We start from the raw sequence: 17,702 nt of genomic DNA on the forward strand, positions 1-17,702 counted from the left end.
ACTTAGGATTCCCGTTGCCGCTTTGTGTTTTACCAAAATGGCAAGCTTAATCACGTCGGCTCTCCCCTAAGCACAGCCCACCGTCACCCAAGGCAACGTTTCCTATCTTCGTTGATTGCGGTTTTAGTCTACGCGACGCAAAGGGGAAGAATCATTTCAACATGGCATCAATTTTAATGGCATCGTCGGCCAGTGCTACCTCGGAGACAAATTTAACGAAGTGATATTTTTTGCATTCCCTTCTTTTGCATATTTGTCTTCAATGTTTTGCCATCGGTCTTCTTGAAGGTATTGCATCTGTTCTGTTTCTTGTCATCTGAGGTCATACACAAACGACTACCTGCGTCATTTTTCTCACGTGCGCGCAGTACATCGCCCACGGGCGCAAACACCGCAATTATTTTCAGTTTGATCTCTATCAGTGACAGACTGCTGTCTGTCTTCGGCTGTGCTTCGACAGGCTTTGTGATAAGCAAGCACTCCATCGGCTCGTATCGGAGCCTTCAAATTGTCCTTTAGTCTGAAGGACGGAGAAGCAAGCATTCCTGGTGGTTTGTTTTCAAATTTCTTGCTCCTAAGCGAGGAAATTGTGCATGCTTTCATGTTTTCTTGCAACTGACACTATATACGGGACTGCCCCACTCCCTCCGTTTCTACCACTATGACTCTGACCTGCTGTTTGCTCCACGAATTTGCTGCAGGTTTGGCTGCTACCGTTTTCTTTATAAACTGACATGATCGGTTCTACCAGGCTGACAACGCGTGCTTACAGTTGGTACTGTCCCCACTATGCCTGTATTACGTGTCAGATCCCTACTCTGGTTTGAGACGAGGAAGAGGCAGATGTCATGCTTAAGTACATAACAGTTTCTACTGAAAAAATTGGCTGCATCTGTAATGCTTTTCTTGCGCTATAAAAAAAATAAACAGCCCTGTCGTCCACAGTCATTCGTTTGCAGAAATAAGATTTAATCTATTCAGCAACGTCAGTACACCCCCCCCCCCCCCCCCCCCCCCCCCAGCATGGTCTGCCTTTTCACTGTCACTGTATAGCTAGACTCTAAAAGATGTCTCACCAGTTTGTGTTGTGAAGGTGAAGCTCTCATGCAGACTTATTTCACATGACTGTCGCACATAAGCTACGAGTATACGCAAAGCGAGACTTGGTTGTTAAATTCCCCGCTCTGCACATAGACACAAAAAGACGAAGAATAAACATGTCGACAGAATTGCCTGTTTAGTTGAGCTTGATTATTATAGATTTATTGATTTTATCGTAAAAAAGATGTCAAGCAGGCTCCATGCCTTCGTCTTTTCAATAAACCTTCAGTTGCGAGTCAGCACATGTGTTGTCTTCTTTCCTTCGTGTCTCTTCAAGTTACCTCTGTTTTCCACCATTTTCAACAAACAGCCACACCAAATTTTTGCAGAATCTTATGCACACGTTCACTGCTTTCTATTGACTCTTAAAGTGCCGCAGAGCTCGGACCCGTCAGCCACATTTCGCTCGTGGGAGCGATAACGCTTGACGAACTTGCTGTCAGCGCTGTAGTTTTCCAGCGCAAGTTTCAACAAGAAGGCAAAACACTGCTTAACAGCCGCCTCCTTCATTTCTCGATTACATCTGGCCTCTTTCATGGTGTGCACAAGAAAATATGCGTCACTAACAAGCCAGAGCTAGTTACATTCAGTGCTTCAAAAGTGCAGCAATGTGCGACACCGACAGATGCCAGGCTAACATGCCAAACTATTTTGGTGATCAGTCTTTTGTTTTGCTTTTCAGTGTGGTCAACAGATGCACAGACTGAAGGTTGAGAACGCGACAGGACGGCGACACTTCTAACTCATGCATGGCATATTGCACTTAATAATAATTGGTTTTTTGGGGAAAAAAATGGCGCAGTATCTGTCTCATATATCGTTGGACACCTGAACCTAAGAGAAGGGATAAGGGAGGGAGTGAAAGATGAAAGGAAGAAGGAGGTGCCGAGTGGAGGGCTCCGGAATAATTTCGACCACCTGGGGATCTTTAACGTGCACTGACATCGCACAGCACACGGGCGCCTTAGCGTTTTTCCTCCATAAAAATGCAGCCACCATCGGTCGGGTTCGAACCCGGGAACTCCGGATCAGTAGCCGAGCGCCCTAACCACTGAGCCACCGCGGCGGGTACATATTGCACTAAGTTTCTTTTTCAGCGCATGTTTGCACTGACACAATTGAAGATACTTTGCATTTATTTCAGATAATGATCTTTTGTGTTTAACTAAATAGCCCTTTCCACTGTGAGTCTTCTCACGGCGTTTGCGAGGATTGTGCCATTTATGGCTTACTGCTGTGCAAGAAACGGTGGCATTGAATCCTGTTTCACCTCTACGTTATTTGTGTTTCGCCCGTGCTGTGTGACGTCAAGAAAGATTGCCAGGACACCACGCACACTTTCGCTTTATTACTCATCCATGTAGCCTGACGAGCGCGCGCACTGGCTTTTGGATGACTCCCGCGGGAAAGGGAACGAACGGTCCGTAGGCAGGCACGAGATAGCCGACGGAGTAGCGACCCTCGTGCTGCGGTCGGGTGAGCTTTCGCTTCTCGAAGTGCGCGGGAGACGCCAGCACGGGCTGGATGTACGGTAGTCCGCGGTGGAAGTTGAGCACAGGCACGACACGTAACGGACGCGGAAGGGCCCCCGGCTTCCTGCGAGCAGCTGCCGCCTGTGCAGTGGCGGCAACTTTCCGACGTTTTCCGACAGATGTCGCTGCAAGAGCCAACGGGGACAACCACCCGTTGCAGACACTCGCCGAGCCCCTGCGCGCGCGCTTCGAAAAGGAAGACTGGCGTTTTTCAGCCACTTTCGGGGAGCGCAGGTTCAGAAGCCGTATGCTGTTATGTGTTCAGAGATCTTAAAGTATGAGCTAATGTAGACAGTGGCTGTGCTAGTGCACTGAGTGTAAAACTCTGTGTCGCTCATAACTTAACACCTACCTCTATCGCTACACTGCTGTGGTTCAGCACCCCTGACATCCCAAGGTGATCGAACTACTTCATCGATCAGAATCACATTCATTTAGTCTTACCTAAAACCAAACGTACGTCTCGACTTGCTGATTTATTCAGTGCAGTTTTTATTTGCGGCTCACATTTTCTATTGCCCATTGGATCTCCACCAGATAGCAATTTTAAATCCTTGTCACTATGCACACTATGACCTGTTTGTACCGCTCATTCGTTACGACGTTAAGCATGCATAAAGAAACACGTTAGACCCATTTACTGAACTGCCTGCAACGACAGAAAAATTACACTGTTGTTAAGCGTTTCCGGATGAACTCGCAGATATGAATGGGGGAACGGCGGCTCTTTCATGCCGCATACATATTTAAATTTTCCTTATCTTGTAATCTAATCTGAGTGCAAGTTTGACATGTTATGATGTTCATTTTTTTTTGTGTACTTGTGGACTAGCTGTGCAAAGATTGTTAAGAATGAGCTCTGTAATGAGTTAGAGGTATCAATGTTGCGACCTTCTTACAGTAGTTCTCCACTCTCGCTGTAAAACAAATTGCTATGGAGTGTCATGAATACTGCCTGCTTTTTTCTGTCTCCTATATATATGTATCAAACTCATGTTTTAATTTATGCTGCAGGAGACCCTGTGTAACTGTTAAGCTGTAGCTAAAGCTTAGTGGTAAATGTGCTACCTCATTTTAAACTGCAACACTGAGAGGTATTTTTATCTGCTGCGCTTCTTCATGGAGTCTTTGTTAAATGAAAGAATAGAAAACAGACTAGAACAAGAAACATAGCGCATATAATTCTATCTTGCGAGTGTGGGGATAAACGTATGTTTTAAACATTCGGCTTGGAAAGTATAACAATAAACAGTGCCATCAGAGGCTCAGCTGGTCGAGGGATGAGCAAGCCGCTTTTAAAATTATTGCAGTTAGAAACGGTCTGAAAAATTGTTTCCAGACGTAAAAAGGCCATTATGTTTTTATTATTTGGATCCTCCTGTCACGTGCATCATATTTGACTGCCTAAATATATTTTAATCAAGCTTAATCAGGAATGTTAACGAGTGTCATTCCCCAGCTTTATCTGTGGTCTTTTTTGTTGCGTCTTACACGGATGACTCAGAGGGCGTGACCGTTATAAAAAATTGAAGCTCGTATGTCCTCAAGAAGTTTCAGATGGTCAGAGGTTTGTGCCGAAGTAAGTAATAAGGAAATGATCACTATTCGCGGGAGCATTCCTCGCAGATACTTCCAGTATATGTGCGCAACCTGACAAAGAAACAGCACGCTTCAGTCAGATCCGCTTCAAGCGCAAAAATAACTGTTTGCGTAACACATGCCTGCAGGCTTGATGATGGCACTGTTACTGGCTGTTTTCTTTTCTGTCCAATCATCTTTGTAATAGGCATTCTTCCTCGCGGTGTGCGCACCCGTGTAGAGATGAGGTAAGGATAAGCGTTAGCAGCGAGGTTATATAAGGGTGCAACTTAATTTCATCTCACGTATTCGTATTCTGTGTATGAAAACGATGGCACGAGTTTTCTCGCACTTGCCTTTCACCTTGCCTGACGTACCAGGCCTCGAGATGTTGCCTCTTTCAATGTCATGCCTGCTGCAGTTGCGAGCCCTCAGGCATCGATATGACCGCGAACAGTGGTTCAGCACAAAAGTTGCGATGGATTGCCTCTACGAGTGCCCATTCCATACGTTTAGTGTTAAATTGTCCTCAAAGTGACTTTTCTTGGGCCACTTATATTCGGCTGACCCTGTGCTATAATAATTGAGACCTGTTAGATAAGGGCTTTAGCTTCGGCCAGAAGAGAAATCACAGGATATTTCGTTACGTTATGTGGTCCTTGAGCGTTGTGCACAACAGTTGTCGCTAATCTACCCTTATGCAGCAGCCCAAGAGTCTACACCTTACCGGTGCTGAGGCTAGATCCTGCTTCTTGCTTTGTTAAGAGAAGCTCAGTTCAAGAACTGAGCTGGAATACACTGACTTTCGGAACGCAGCAGTATGCCCGCTTTGCTAGTAACTTAATAACGCTAGAGATATGAGAGATTAAATTTAGTGAACTGCATTGTTAATCCCTTGGATACAGCCTTCTTTTGTAGTCTGTCTTTTTGCTAGGCGCTTGGCCGCGTAGTTAGAAACCAGGCCAGGCAATGCGTCCGTTTTCACGTTTTCTGAGACATGGGCCTCGACTCTCGGTTGTGATGGCATCAAATGTGCGTGCACATATTCTCATCTCTCTTATCGCCACGTCTTCAGCCATCACGACCCTCTTCTCCTTTCCCAGTGCAGAGTAGAAGGCCAGATATTAATTTTTTTCCGGCCGACCTCTGTGCTCTTGCAATCATTATACTTGTATTCCTACTGTACGCTGTTCTTAAATATTCAAATGCTAGGTTAAAATACAAAATGAATCGAATTACAAAATATAAATCTTTTTAGACCAGCAATCAATTTCACCTACTGTTCATCCCTATGTCACTACCCGACACTCTTCTGTACTATAGAGTACTTTAATGCGATGTGGAAATGCGAAACTGTGGGTATCACAACGCGCAACACCTTTCTGGAATAACACAAATTTTCTCCTTATCTGGCTTCTATCCCTACCTCTGTGTTTATCATTGTGAAAAATAAGAATAGTGGTTAATATTATTTTCTCCCAGTGAGGTTATATACGAGGCAAAAGTTCGTAATGCAAGTACATGCACCACAACTTCAAATCATGAGCAGTTAGAGCTCTTTATGTTACTGCATGTAGAGAAATGACCGGGCCTGTGCAACTGCATATTACTTTATTTCCACTAAATACAAACTGAACTGCTTCAGAAACTTTTCCTTTAAATTTTTCAACCAAATAGCCCTCCTCGACTGTAGCCGAAAATAGTTAGCAACGAGGAGTTAACAAACCAAACAAACGACCTAACGATCTTGCCAGTGCTGAACGGGCCCCTGTGACTAAGTGACGTGAAAAAAAAAGAAGTGACATGGATACTGTTGTACGAGGCGGCATTAAGTAGACTGCATGCCAGTGCTGATATGCACGGCTGGCATCACCGCTGAAAGGGAAAAAAGAGGGTGGGGGACGTGCTCGGGAATGGAAACATATTTAAGGGTACGGGAGTAGGTTACAGGCCAGAGGGACTTAGACACACCTTTAGTTAGTTAGCAAATAGTAATCACAAACGACTGGCTTGAACTCCGCTTTTATTCTAGCGCCATATTTTTAATGCCCAACGAAGTTCTCTGTCTAAATATCACTTCGATAGCCTTCGGTATTTCAGGTACATACATACCCGCTTTTTGGCTTATACCTCGGGGTCTTCCAAGCTTACAAGATGCCCTCACGATCTGAGTAATGGGTGCTCGTTCATATACGAGATGTCTGTACGCACGTCCTGCGCGCTGACCAGAGCATATAAAACTCTACATTCCGACCTAGCTAACGGAGGTAGCACCTTTTTTCGGCAGCTGAAGGCGCGCAGAAGGAGGCTCTTCTGTCGAACCATTAGCAGCCGCTGCTTCGGTTGGTGGGGCAGCATCTTCTTCCTCGCTAGACTTATCTTCTTCTGGCTTTGGCTCCTCTCTCTCTGGCGTGGACTCTTCTTCCGGCTTTGGCTCTTCCGGCTTTGGCTCTTCTGGTGCTGGCTCTTCTGGCGCCGGCTCTTCCGGTTTAGGCTCTTCTGGTGCAGGTTCTTCCGGCTTTGGCTCTTCCGGTGCTGGTTCTTCCGGTTTCGGCTCTTCGGGCTTTGGCTCCTCAGGTGGGGGCCCTTCCGGTTTCGGTTCACCGCCTACCTGGGGGGGTTCGCCAGCTCTGGGCGTCTCTCCCGGTGTGGGCTCCTCGTCTCCTCGACCACCTTCGTCTGGTGCAGGTGGAGCTGCTCCACCACCACCTCCACACAGCCTGCATTCGGGACCTGGCGAGTTCGGCACACCACCTGGTAGTGGAATCCCGTTTGGTTTTGGCTCCGGAGGAGGCGGGATGCTTATGCCCGGTCCACCATCAGGAATCCCACCTGGGACCCCAGGAAAATAGGGCGGATAGCCCGGTACGTGATTAGGGTGATGGCCGGGAATCGATCCAGGGACCACGGGTTTCCCGCCATGAGGAGGTGCGTGTGCTATAACGAACACCGGCGGCTGCACGACGTGGGGATGATGTCCGAATGGGATGTGACCAACGTAGGTTGGATAAGGGACGAACACCTTGCCGGGTGCCACTGGATGATAAGGGTCCACATGCTGTATCACGTACGCTTGCGTCGCCGATAGCACGGCCAACAAGACTGCTGCTACGCTCTGAAAAAGCGAAAAGTGTTTTGAGGTTGAAAACTACAACTTAGTGCGCATGTTTCAATAAAACAGCAACGCCTTGAAGCTCATGACGAACTGTTACGCGTTCAGCAAGACTACTTCCACATGAAAACAAAATAGACCGCGTAAGCAATTCTCTTGGCAAGAAAACAGAATTAAGCAAAGTTTGCAAGGTGGTAATATGGGAACGCAAACGAAACGAGTTAAGTGCACACGGTGATTCAGTGTCATCGTTATTTCAGATTATTTCCTTGTTGGAGTCCTCGAAATTAGTATGAGCATAGAAAAACAAAAGAAACCTGCAAAAATTAGCTGACAAAACGTATATGACACTGCATTCGCTGCTAGAATATACAGAACGAGCCCCAACCGCTTTTGTGCCGACAGGCAAGCCGTGTAGTTTACCTGCCCTGAACTTATTTACTGCAAAAGTTTCAAAGTTATAGCACCCATGCCTAGAGGGGGCTTGAGGCCGTACGGAAACGCACGGTTTGCTACCATTCATTGTTCTTGCGGCTTAAAAACGCGGAGAGTATTTCTTCCGTTGGTCATAAGAGCTCGCCATCAAATTAGGATAGCTTTTTGGGAATAACCGGTGCTCACGTTAAGGCCATGAATATGTGGTCGTTGGCTCCGTTTCAAAATATTACACATGCTTCGTTTTCGTTTGGGCAGCCCATTCCAACACGTTGAGCTATGTTATCTTAATAACCTGTACGTAATTTATTTCAAAAAAGAGTATAAGAACTTGCAGAAACCAGTTAAGTGCAACGCTTTCTGAGCAATTTTCGATACTAAAGGGCAAGTTTTCTGAGAGCCAGTTAAAAAAACAATCTTGCTGTATGCATTACAGCTTCCCGCACGTAGTCCTGTCGTACTAATATAAATTTCTAATGAACAACTAGAGAAATTTGGCACTAGAAAAGTGGAGCTCTTAAATATAGCATCAGTGACTTTGCTTCATGTCAAATTCGCGTGACATCCCCGTTACTCTTCGAAATTTGACTTAATTTTAAATAATTAAATATGTGGATTTCAGCTGGATGTGTTTTATATTTTTGGAACATGTGCACAGTCGTAGTCCTGCATAACTACGGCGAATCGGCCTGTTTTAAACTTACAGTCCTCAAAAGGAAGCTATCAAGAAAAAAAAACGCCAGTCTTGTGTTGTAAAAACTGTCTGTTAATCATTAAGATGGATAAAAACCTCTGCCAGGAACACGCAAGATTGCATTGCCGATGCGAAAAAAACAGGTGAACATACTGTAACAAATAAACAATCATTTTGAAGATGGAATAAAAGTAATGAGAAATATTGACAGAAAGTGCTTACGACTCCTCTGAAGTGTTGGTAGAAGGAACAGCTGAGATCTCTCAGTCTAATATGACTTTCGCAAAAATCTCGGCTGTATCTCGCGCTACATCATTTTTTTGTAATTAGATAACTGCACAAAAACTTCTGAAACATTCACGTTCCACCTTAAAAAGATCCTTAAAAAGGTTTAAGTTTTCTAAGTAAAAGAAGTCAATCAAAAGCTATTATGCCGAACTAACTGGTAAAGCCTAGAAGTGCATCGAAGAGAAATTCTCAGCGCAGCGCCTGTAATCAGACAGAACTTGCGACAGTAGTTTGTTGCATAGAATAATTGAGCACCACATTTTAGTGAGGTATGAGCTTCGGAGGAAACCTCTAGAGAACGCCTGAACTGTATCACTCAACGGGTTTCTTTCGGTAAACTATTCTCTATTGTAATACCGTTCTGTTTATATTACTGTAATTAAGAACCAGGTACGTATAACTTCGTTTAAATGTGTTATGAATCAAACATTCACATGCAAACCGAAGCGGAAATTTGTGAGCTCAATGGTGCTGAACTGCTCACACATTGTGCTTTCAAGAACGAAACATGCACGGGATAAGAATGTCACGAAAACTTCACCTTTAGATTCAGCCTCCAGTCTTTGTGCGCTTATGAGAACAGCCATCAAACCATACAGGAATGGCCCATAACATCAAGTAAACATTAACGCAGTTCTAAAAAACTGCAATTTCCAAGCGGTCCATTGTGGTTTACCAGCACTTAACCCGCGTGAATGAAATCGCAGTCAGGATTAACGATTTATCAACCTATCAATGGCAAAGCCGACGCCCGCACTAGCACCAAAGCATCACTACCAGCTCCGCCCAAGGGTGCGGCTGCCACCCCAACGCTGCCAAGAAGGGAGGGCGCATCTTACCTTGTCCATGGCAGCCGGAGATGTCCCGCAAGACGAGTGGCGACGAACGTAACCCGAGACGAGACGAGCCTCTTCGCCAACCGTCGTCAGCCACGAAACCGGAGGTGGTGATGGTGGCAGCGCGTGGCGCCGCGCACTCCTCGCTCAGCCACTTTGTACACGAGTGTCGGAAGAAGAAAAGAAGTATCAACCAATTTTCCCCCGGACGAGCGTCGTCCCGCGATATTTATAAGGTGTACCGAGGGGGGTTCCATGCTCGAGGGGGGGCGCGGCTACGGCACGAAATCTTCGTCGCCTCGCGCGCGCACGCACCTCTATCTGCGTTTTTTCTTTGCTCGTTTATTTTCACTCTCGCTATAAGTTTGTTTCGCCCCGCTGTCTCTGTTTTTTCCTCCGCGTCGTTTGGCGCAGCCCCGAGCGAAGACCGAGACCTGACTCCTCGCCTTTCGCCAAGCGCCGCTCGCAAGCCGCAAGGTCGCCCTTTTAGCGTTTATACCAACGCTGTGCTCCGAAAAGACCAGTGTACATGCATACCCGCACGAACGCCCGTTGCACACGCACGCACACGCACGCACGCACGCACACGCGTGCGAGCGCGTTCGAACTACCCTCCTTCCATTCCAACTTACTCCAGTTTTTTCTTTGTTTCTTTTTTTTATTTCCACACGCCTGGTTATGGTTCCAGGGAAAAAAAATGACAAAGGAAAAGCCTGGGGAAACGCCGGGGTGATTATCCGAAGCGGTCAGGCTTTTCCTCTCCGACGGTGAAGCAGCCAATCAGTGCGCTTGATTGGCGCCTCTCCCCACCTCTCCTTTTCCTTCCTCTCGTCACGGGCCCTAGATACGTCACGAAACGTTTGCGATTGCCACGGGCTGTCAGTCCGCGGGTTTCGCAAGCCCAGAAAGGAACTCCGGGTATAGAGGCGAGCCGTTATCGGTCGCATCTCGAGGCGCGGTTGTGTTAATCTCCGCCCTGTATCGAAGGGGTCGTTATGGATAGGTTGCGTTTATGACTAGCTGCGTTTAAGCCTAACGGCGCCGGGTTTAACCTAGCGCTGAAATTGTCGGCTCGTGACGCGGTGCGGCAAGATGATCAGAAAATGGGCAACGATGATTAGTCAGTGCCATTTGCGTGCCAGCGATCGTTTGCTTTTAATTTATGTATGCGGCGATAAAAACACTTCTTGGTTTGTCATCTGCCGAGCGCTGTCGTAGGCTGCGTGCCAAGATCATACGAGAAGTTAAGGCCAACCACTTGTTCCGACGACGCAGATATGAAAATTCAACGACGAGGAAAGTTAAACTAACAGTTCAATTCTAGTTAATTGGGTTTGCAAGCTTTATGGGTTGACCCCCTTTTGTCCTAGCTGTTAATTATTTCTTTCCAACCAGCCATTCTAGCTACTATCTATTTCAGGCCACTGATTTGCTTCATACAATATAATATTTCTTGTCCCCGTTTCCCTGATCTCTTGTCTTTCGATTGCCTCCCCAAGAATGCGAAGAGGACAAACAGATAGAAAGATCGTATAGTCAGTGCAAAAGAACACTACCATTTCAACCTCCTGCTACAATCAGAAATGATTGTTTTATAGGGTTTAACGTCCCAAAGCGACTAAGGCTACGAGGGACGCCTTAGTGGAGGGCTCCGGGTAATTTCGGCCCCCTGGGGTTCTTTAACGTGCTCTGATACAGCACATTGCGCAAGCTTATGGCATATCGCCTCCATAGAAATGCGACCGCTGCGGCCGTGATCGAACACGCGTCTTTAAGGTCAGCAACCGAGCGCCATAACCACTTGAACCACCGCGTCTGCACAAGCAGAAATGATAGGTCATTCGTGAGAGTCGAAGCCCAGTGAATCGGGTTAGTTTTTTTTTATAGTTAGGCCACACGAAACACTCGTATTTGTTTGGCGTTTAAATGCTGCGACACGAAAAGTGAAAACAATAGGTATAATAACTGCCGAAGGTACACGCGCTGCGCTCGTTCAACCTTGACATAATATGCTTCAATGTGCAATCAACACAATCTCATTTATCAGCAACAAAAGCCAAGAATTATGAGACTGTGACTATAGTCGAGCTGGAAGTCGTGACAATGGGTGTACAAGAGTTTGCTTGACCGAGAATCGTGACTTGTAAACATCTTACCGACCGCTCCATCCTTCGGGGATGAAGGCGTACATTTCAAGTTGCTTGCTGACCTCGCTGAACATCATCACACAGTCGCTAAATTGCTCAACCCTTAAGAATAATAAAGAGCCGAGATGGAGAGTCTTGATCAAACATTTGCACTCCGGCGTGCTACTGGCTGCGATTCGGCAGTCTTCATTATTTGCTCCTCGATTCGAACGCGCCTCTCAATCTGAAGGTGACCACGCCCGTGCATTTGACCGGTTTATCAAAATCGTTCCGCACTATCGGTGCTCATTGCTGAGGCAATCGATTAGGCTGGATTCCACGCTCTAGCAGGCCTGCGCCTATAAAACGCACCAAGATGCACATTTTAAAAATACGTATCGTATTAACGCATATAAAAGGGACACTGCACATTGGCATTAAAAACTGAACCTAGGTTTCGTCCACTACCAGAACAAATGTCACTGGACACGTTGAAAATGAAAGGAGCATGGACACGGCATATTTCGTTTTGATTTGTTTGTGTGCTCTCTAAAAAACGTAGATCTTATTTAGTGTGGAATCGGTGACAGATAATTAAAATGCAGGTTTCTCGTTTGAACAAAGCAAATCCGGGAAGCAATCAAATGCAACCGAACAGAACACGTCTGTTCTTAAGATGAGTGGAATCGAGGAAAACGACAGTGTTTTTATATCAATAGTGACTCGTAATGTGAAAAACAAAGGCAGAATTATTTTCGCGGAGTGACAGGAGGTTTGGCTACATATTCGTTTTCCACCTTGTTTGAGGGCAGCAAGAATATTCCGAATGCGTTTGCTACAAGATAATTCTCAGCACCTCAGCTTCTTTAGCGCCAAGGTATAAATGCCACGGTAATGATAACAGGAAGGCGAGTTAAACCACATTGGTTTTTTTTTCAATTTTCTAATCAACTCTCTACTATTTAAACAGTGCACTTGTTTTGTTAAGTATACGTACTTTCCGGACTCCTATAAAGATCCTTCCAGTGTACACGCATGCGGCTTCATTCGTAGAAATACGGTACATGTGGCACTCAGCGCGCCGTCCAGCCACCTGTGTAATCGTTACGGTGCACGACGGCGCCAGGGCACCGGCCACACGGAAATAGGGCTCCTGGCACGACCGGCTTTTAGCTTTGAGGCCAGCCCCCATTGATATACACCGGTCACCAATCGTGCAAGCCTGCAATGGTCGAGGCATTTAGCGGTGAAAGCCTCGAATCAGCTGAAATGAATGTGTCTTCGGAGGTAATGCTTTGCGTGTGTATAACGCCGCCTATGTGTGTATAACGTCGAGCCGATCAAGGTCTTGAAGGATATAGACAAAGTGGGTGGCGAAGGACGCGTTGTGGAATCGCCTTTTTCCCATAGGAATTTTTACTTGGAGCTGTCAATTCGGGTGATTATGCTGTCGTCGATGCCAACTCCTGCAGAGGGGCGGGGCGTTTGTTTTGATCGTTGATGTCAGCCACCGAGAACACCTAGAAACATGGTGTATAAGGCTATCACGCACTCAAATGATATGTCGAGAAGGGTCACATGGAACGTTTCATTTTAGTAGCCCTAGTGCAAAGTACTGTAAAACAAAAGGAACTCATTGACACCAGCTTTCATTGCTGGCGACCGTAGTCAAGTGACGGTTGAATCGACGTGACAACATCGAGAATGCTTTCTCAGTGATGTGTTGTTAGAGTCTACGCTTACCAAGCTTTGATAATACAACGAAATTGTGAACACGAAAGTTTCCGGTGGAAAGCTGCAAAAATTACGTGAATTTAGTAGTGAAAAAAACAAATAAAGTAGATGATAACTGAAAATATGACTGTCGGCAATGTTTTTTGTATATCACCAGAAGTTCGAACATAGATGTATTGGAACACTGAAGTACTAGTTCCAGTAGTATATTGTTTACAAAACTGGGAGGGCTTCGCACATGAGGGCTCGGAGGCCAAACCGTCCACTTTTCATGCAGACGCAAATAAGCAAACTATGCGCCAATAAATCTTTCCCTGTGCGAACAACCATTCACTAAACCAAATAGATTTTAAACGGCGAGCTGCCACTAAGATTCCCTTCGCCTCCACGCGTTGTCAAATTTGTATTTCTCGCAGAGGAAAAAAGTTGTTCCTAAAACAGTTCATTCAGCGTCACAATGGCGGCCGGAGATGAAACAGGGGAAACTGGCCAAACTAGCATGGCTTAGGCGTCGGATGCGCCTGAATGGTCACGAGACGCTTAGTTGAGTTCTTGCTCTGGGCTGCCTATAGTCAGCCAGTAAGCGCTTCTCAGAGAAACGCACGCGCGTGAGTAAACCTGGCGGTGCAAGTCATCTCCACACTTCTACCGTTGCCGAACTTGCGAAAGGATGAAGCACCACGCACAGAATTGCAAGCCTCTCTTGTGCAACCGCGACAAAAGCCTGTCGCAGAAGGCATGGATATCGAGAAAAAAAAAGCCAGAGGCGTAGAATACTAATTAGCGGCAGTCCTCCGGCATACCTTGGCCTCTCTGGCGTTTAGTGCAACCCCGAAGGGTATGTTTATATTTCCCCCGTGAGTCATTTGCACTCGTGACGCAAAGCTGGCTCGTTTATCGCGCCTCGCACAGATGTGTGTGCACATAAGCTCCGCCCACGGATGAGGACGCTAATTTTGGCGCCTCTGGGTTCGCAGGAAATGCCGTGCGGGGGCACGCACGCTGTAGTGTGTGGAAAACCAGACGCCGGGACAATCCAGGAAAGAGGCTGGCCGTCCGCACGGCCACCGTTAATTGCGGTGTCGAGGACGAGGGCGCCAGACTGTCCCCTACGACGGAGACGCACGTGTTATGGGGTGCTTCGAGCGACAACAATGGTGTCTCGCTTCTCTGAGCTCGCTTGAGCAACAGAAAGCTCAACGCTATTGTTCCCTCTTTTCGCATAGCCTAAACTATTCGTGATGGTTGGCGGTGATGGTGACGCTTCCTGTTTCTTCGCCAGACTGTAATAATGTGTCATTGATAAAACGTCATTGTAGCACTTAGCACGTAGTCATGAACAAGTTAGCGGAGAAGAGATAGTTGCAGCATTAATTCAAGCAGAGAAGAGCTCGAAGAATGACCTTGTTGTGTTTTCCAATCGGCGACGTAAATGAATAGGGCGTCATGCACTACGGGCGCAGAAAATTAGAATAACGAGGTTATTCGCTGCAATTTTTTTCTGGATGCCCAGCCTCGAAGTTCCGATCTCTACTTTTGTGTCCCAGCTGCGGTAATCACGCAGGAGAGCCGAAATGCGAGCTAGTTGATGCATACTTGATGAGGAATCCAGTCTACAGGACGCATAACACTAACAACAAGACTGTACTAAAAACTGCTGCAGTTCAGCCTCATCGAGCGTGCCTTCCTCTTCTCCTCTCATCATACTCTCTCTTCATACAGCAATCATTATTATCATTTCATTCCGCCCTGAAGGCCCATTCGCTATTCTACTAAAAATTTACATGTCCAACAGGTGGCATTTGTGACCAAAGCAAAAGGGAGTTCAGGAAAGCATAAAAATAGTTTGACTGGAGTAATGATGACTTTTTACCTCATGTTTCTCTTAAAACTCTCATGAGGTGTTATATACAGGAAGGGTATTTTTAGCACAGATGCAGATCTCACAACGGTTGTCTATCCAGCCAAAAACTCCGAAACTCCCCAATGCAAAAGCTGAGTTTACATACATCACTCCTGCTGCCCACTGTGCAGAAGAAGAAGAGAAAATTTTCCGCTGCAAGAAAGTCGGTTTCAGAGAGAATGACTGAACAAAAATCAATCCACGTCGAAGTATATTCATTACTAACTCGAACAAGTTTCCGAAACCCAGGATACGCAGTGCAATTTTAGTATCTGTGTTCACCAGCGCAAGGCTTGGTTGTTTTATTCAAGGCTAACAAGATCTGTGCAGTTTGTTGCCAAAGCTAGAAAACGCCTTAAAATAGAAAGATTTGCTGGTGTTTCTCAGTCGATCGTTTATCTGAACCAAATCGACTTCACAAAACTGCTTCTACCCAGGAGTTCGTCCATGTGCATTCATTGTAGAGAGCGTGCGGCAGGTTATCGTGTCTGCAGCGCATGCGTACATCAACGATTAATGAAGAAACTACAGCTACAAAACAGAACGAAGTGAGAAGGAAGGAGAGAGACGTATAGTGCTGAACTCAAGACTGGACTTTAATCAAGGAAAGGCGAAGAAAGATACTATGCACACCCACCGCGTATATCACAAGGCACCCAAAAAAAGGGAAATAAATTACAGCGTACAGCAACGGTGTTAGTCACAAGGAAGACGGCAAATGAAAAAAAATTGCAACACGGGAGCTCATGTTAACAAGAAATACCTTTAACCTCTTTAGCGTGAAGTGATAGAGAAATTTTATTGACGCAAGATTGATTGGCCTTTGAATCATGGAAAGCTTCGGACTGGTTCATTCTCACGTTGCGCTTGCTGCCTGAACCACCGAATGGTATTCTTGAGGCAAGCACTACAGTGTTTCAGATAAGAAAAGTGATCCAGTGCCGCCGCGGTGGCTCAGTGGTTACGGCGCTCGACTGCTGACCCGAAAGAAGCGGGTTCGATCCCGGCCGTGGTGGTCGAATTCGGATGGAGGCGAAATTCTAGAGGCCCGTGTACTGTGCGATGTCAGTGCACGTTAAAGAACCCAGGTGGTCGAAATTTCCGGAGCCCTTCACTGCGGCGTCTCTCATAGCCTGAATCAATTTTGGACGTTAAGCCCCCATAAACTATAAACCAAACCAAGTGATCCAGTAGGTGCGAGGACGGGGACTCAGCAAGCAACAGCAGGTACTTTCCAAGGCTGTTCTTTAAGGCCCCTCCCACTTTTTCTTTTACAGCACTTTCCGCAGGGCAACGGAATGCGATACACAAACCCCACAGCAGTGGGGACATACATAGCTTGATGCTCAGATAAGCACTTCGAAGCTGACTTTCTCGTTTCTTCAGTCTTCTATGCACCCAATGGTGTTCATCGGCTGCATTATATCATCTGGTGCTTACCGCAGAGCGGGCATGTGTTTGGGTATAATTCGGTATGTATGTTGAGTAAAAGCCTGATGTCTGGGCATGTCTTCGTCTGTAGCTTCCTCCAAGTTACACCTTTTTCCCGTGTGAGCTTCTCGTCCCGTCGATTCGTCGATTTGGCTTATGGTAGGTAAGAAAGAGAGAGAGGAGTAAGGATCTCACTGTGCTGTTAACAGTGGGGCCGGCTCCGAGGCCGCTGATTCTTCTGTCGGGGCCCGGTCAGCAAGACCTCGGGCTACGGCGTGCGCGCGCTGATCACCGCTTAAAGACTGCTGGCCTGGTGTCCAGATGAGCCCAGTTTCACCAAGTATGAGTTTTCGCGTTTTTACAACATGATATGCGTTTGCTGATTCGTGGTCATCTGTGAAAGTTCGACATGCCGCTTGGGAGCCTGAGATCACGGGGATTTTGCTTCCCGCTCGGCAGGAGGTTATGTCTAGAGAGATGGCCATAAGGGACTATGGCGAACCTCTGTCCTGCTACGGCCTTGCGGTCAGCAGATACCCTCTGTTTTGCATTTATTTTCTTGAGCAGCGCTTCCGAGATGAAGTGCAAGCCAGAAGAGGGGAATCACGCATAAATCAATCTCGCGATCTGGTTCACAAAACCCTCAGCCAGTGGAAGCACTCACGTTTCGAACAGAGGTGATCGCAGAACTTAAATATCAATGCCTGTTTTCACAGTTTTTGAGTGATCAGATCTCTAGCACAGAACCGGTTTTGAGATACTAGGCCCATAAACACAACACAGAAGGAGAGGGGGCTGAGATTTATATCTTTAAAACTCAGATTTTTGGAGGTGTTGGGGGGGGGGGGGTCAAGGGGGGGGGGGGGCGTTTCTAAGGTGTAAGCAAGGTAGAGGGAATTTTTTTTGCCTACCTTCAGTACGTCAATTATTCG

General features: G+C 46.5%; 1 protein-coding gene across 1 annotated transcript; it reads right to left on the bottom strand.

Annotated features, from left to right (window-relative positions):
• Positions 1-2,404: 2,404 nt before the first annotated feature.
• On the bottom strand, positions 2,405-9,904 carry LOC144099198 (uncharacterized). Its single transcript, XM_077632343.1, has 3 exons — positions 9,580-9,904; positions 6,486-7,326; positions 2,405-2,758 (listed from the first exon to the last, which is right to left on the bottom strand). Exons 1-3 carry the CDS (start codon positions 9,586-9,588, stop codon positions 2,454-2,456), a joined length of 1,155 nt encoding a protein of 384 aa, XP_077488469.1. The 5' UTR covers positions 9,589-9,904; the 3' UTR covers positions 2,405-2,453.
• Between the last annotated feature and the right edge of the window lie 7,798 nt (positions 9,905-17,702).

This window comes from Amblyomma americanum, chromosome 7 (genome assembly GCF_052857255.1).
Source record: "Amblyomma americanum isolate KBUSLIRL-KWMA chromosome 7, ASM5285725v1, whole genome shotgun sequence".
Lineage (NCBI taxonomy): Eukaryota > Metazoa > Arthropoda > Arachnida > Ixodida > Ixodidae > Amblyomma > Amblyomma americanum.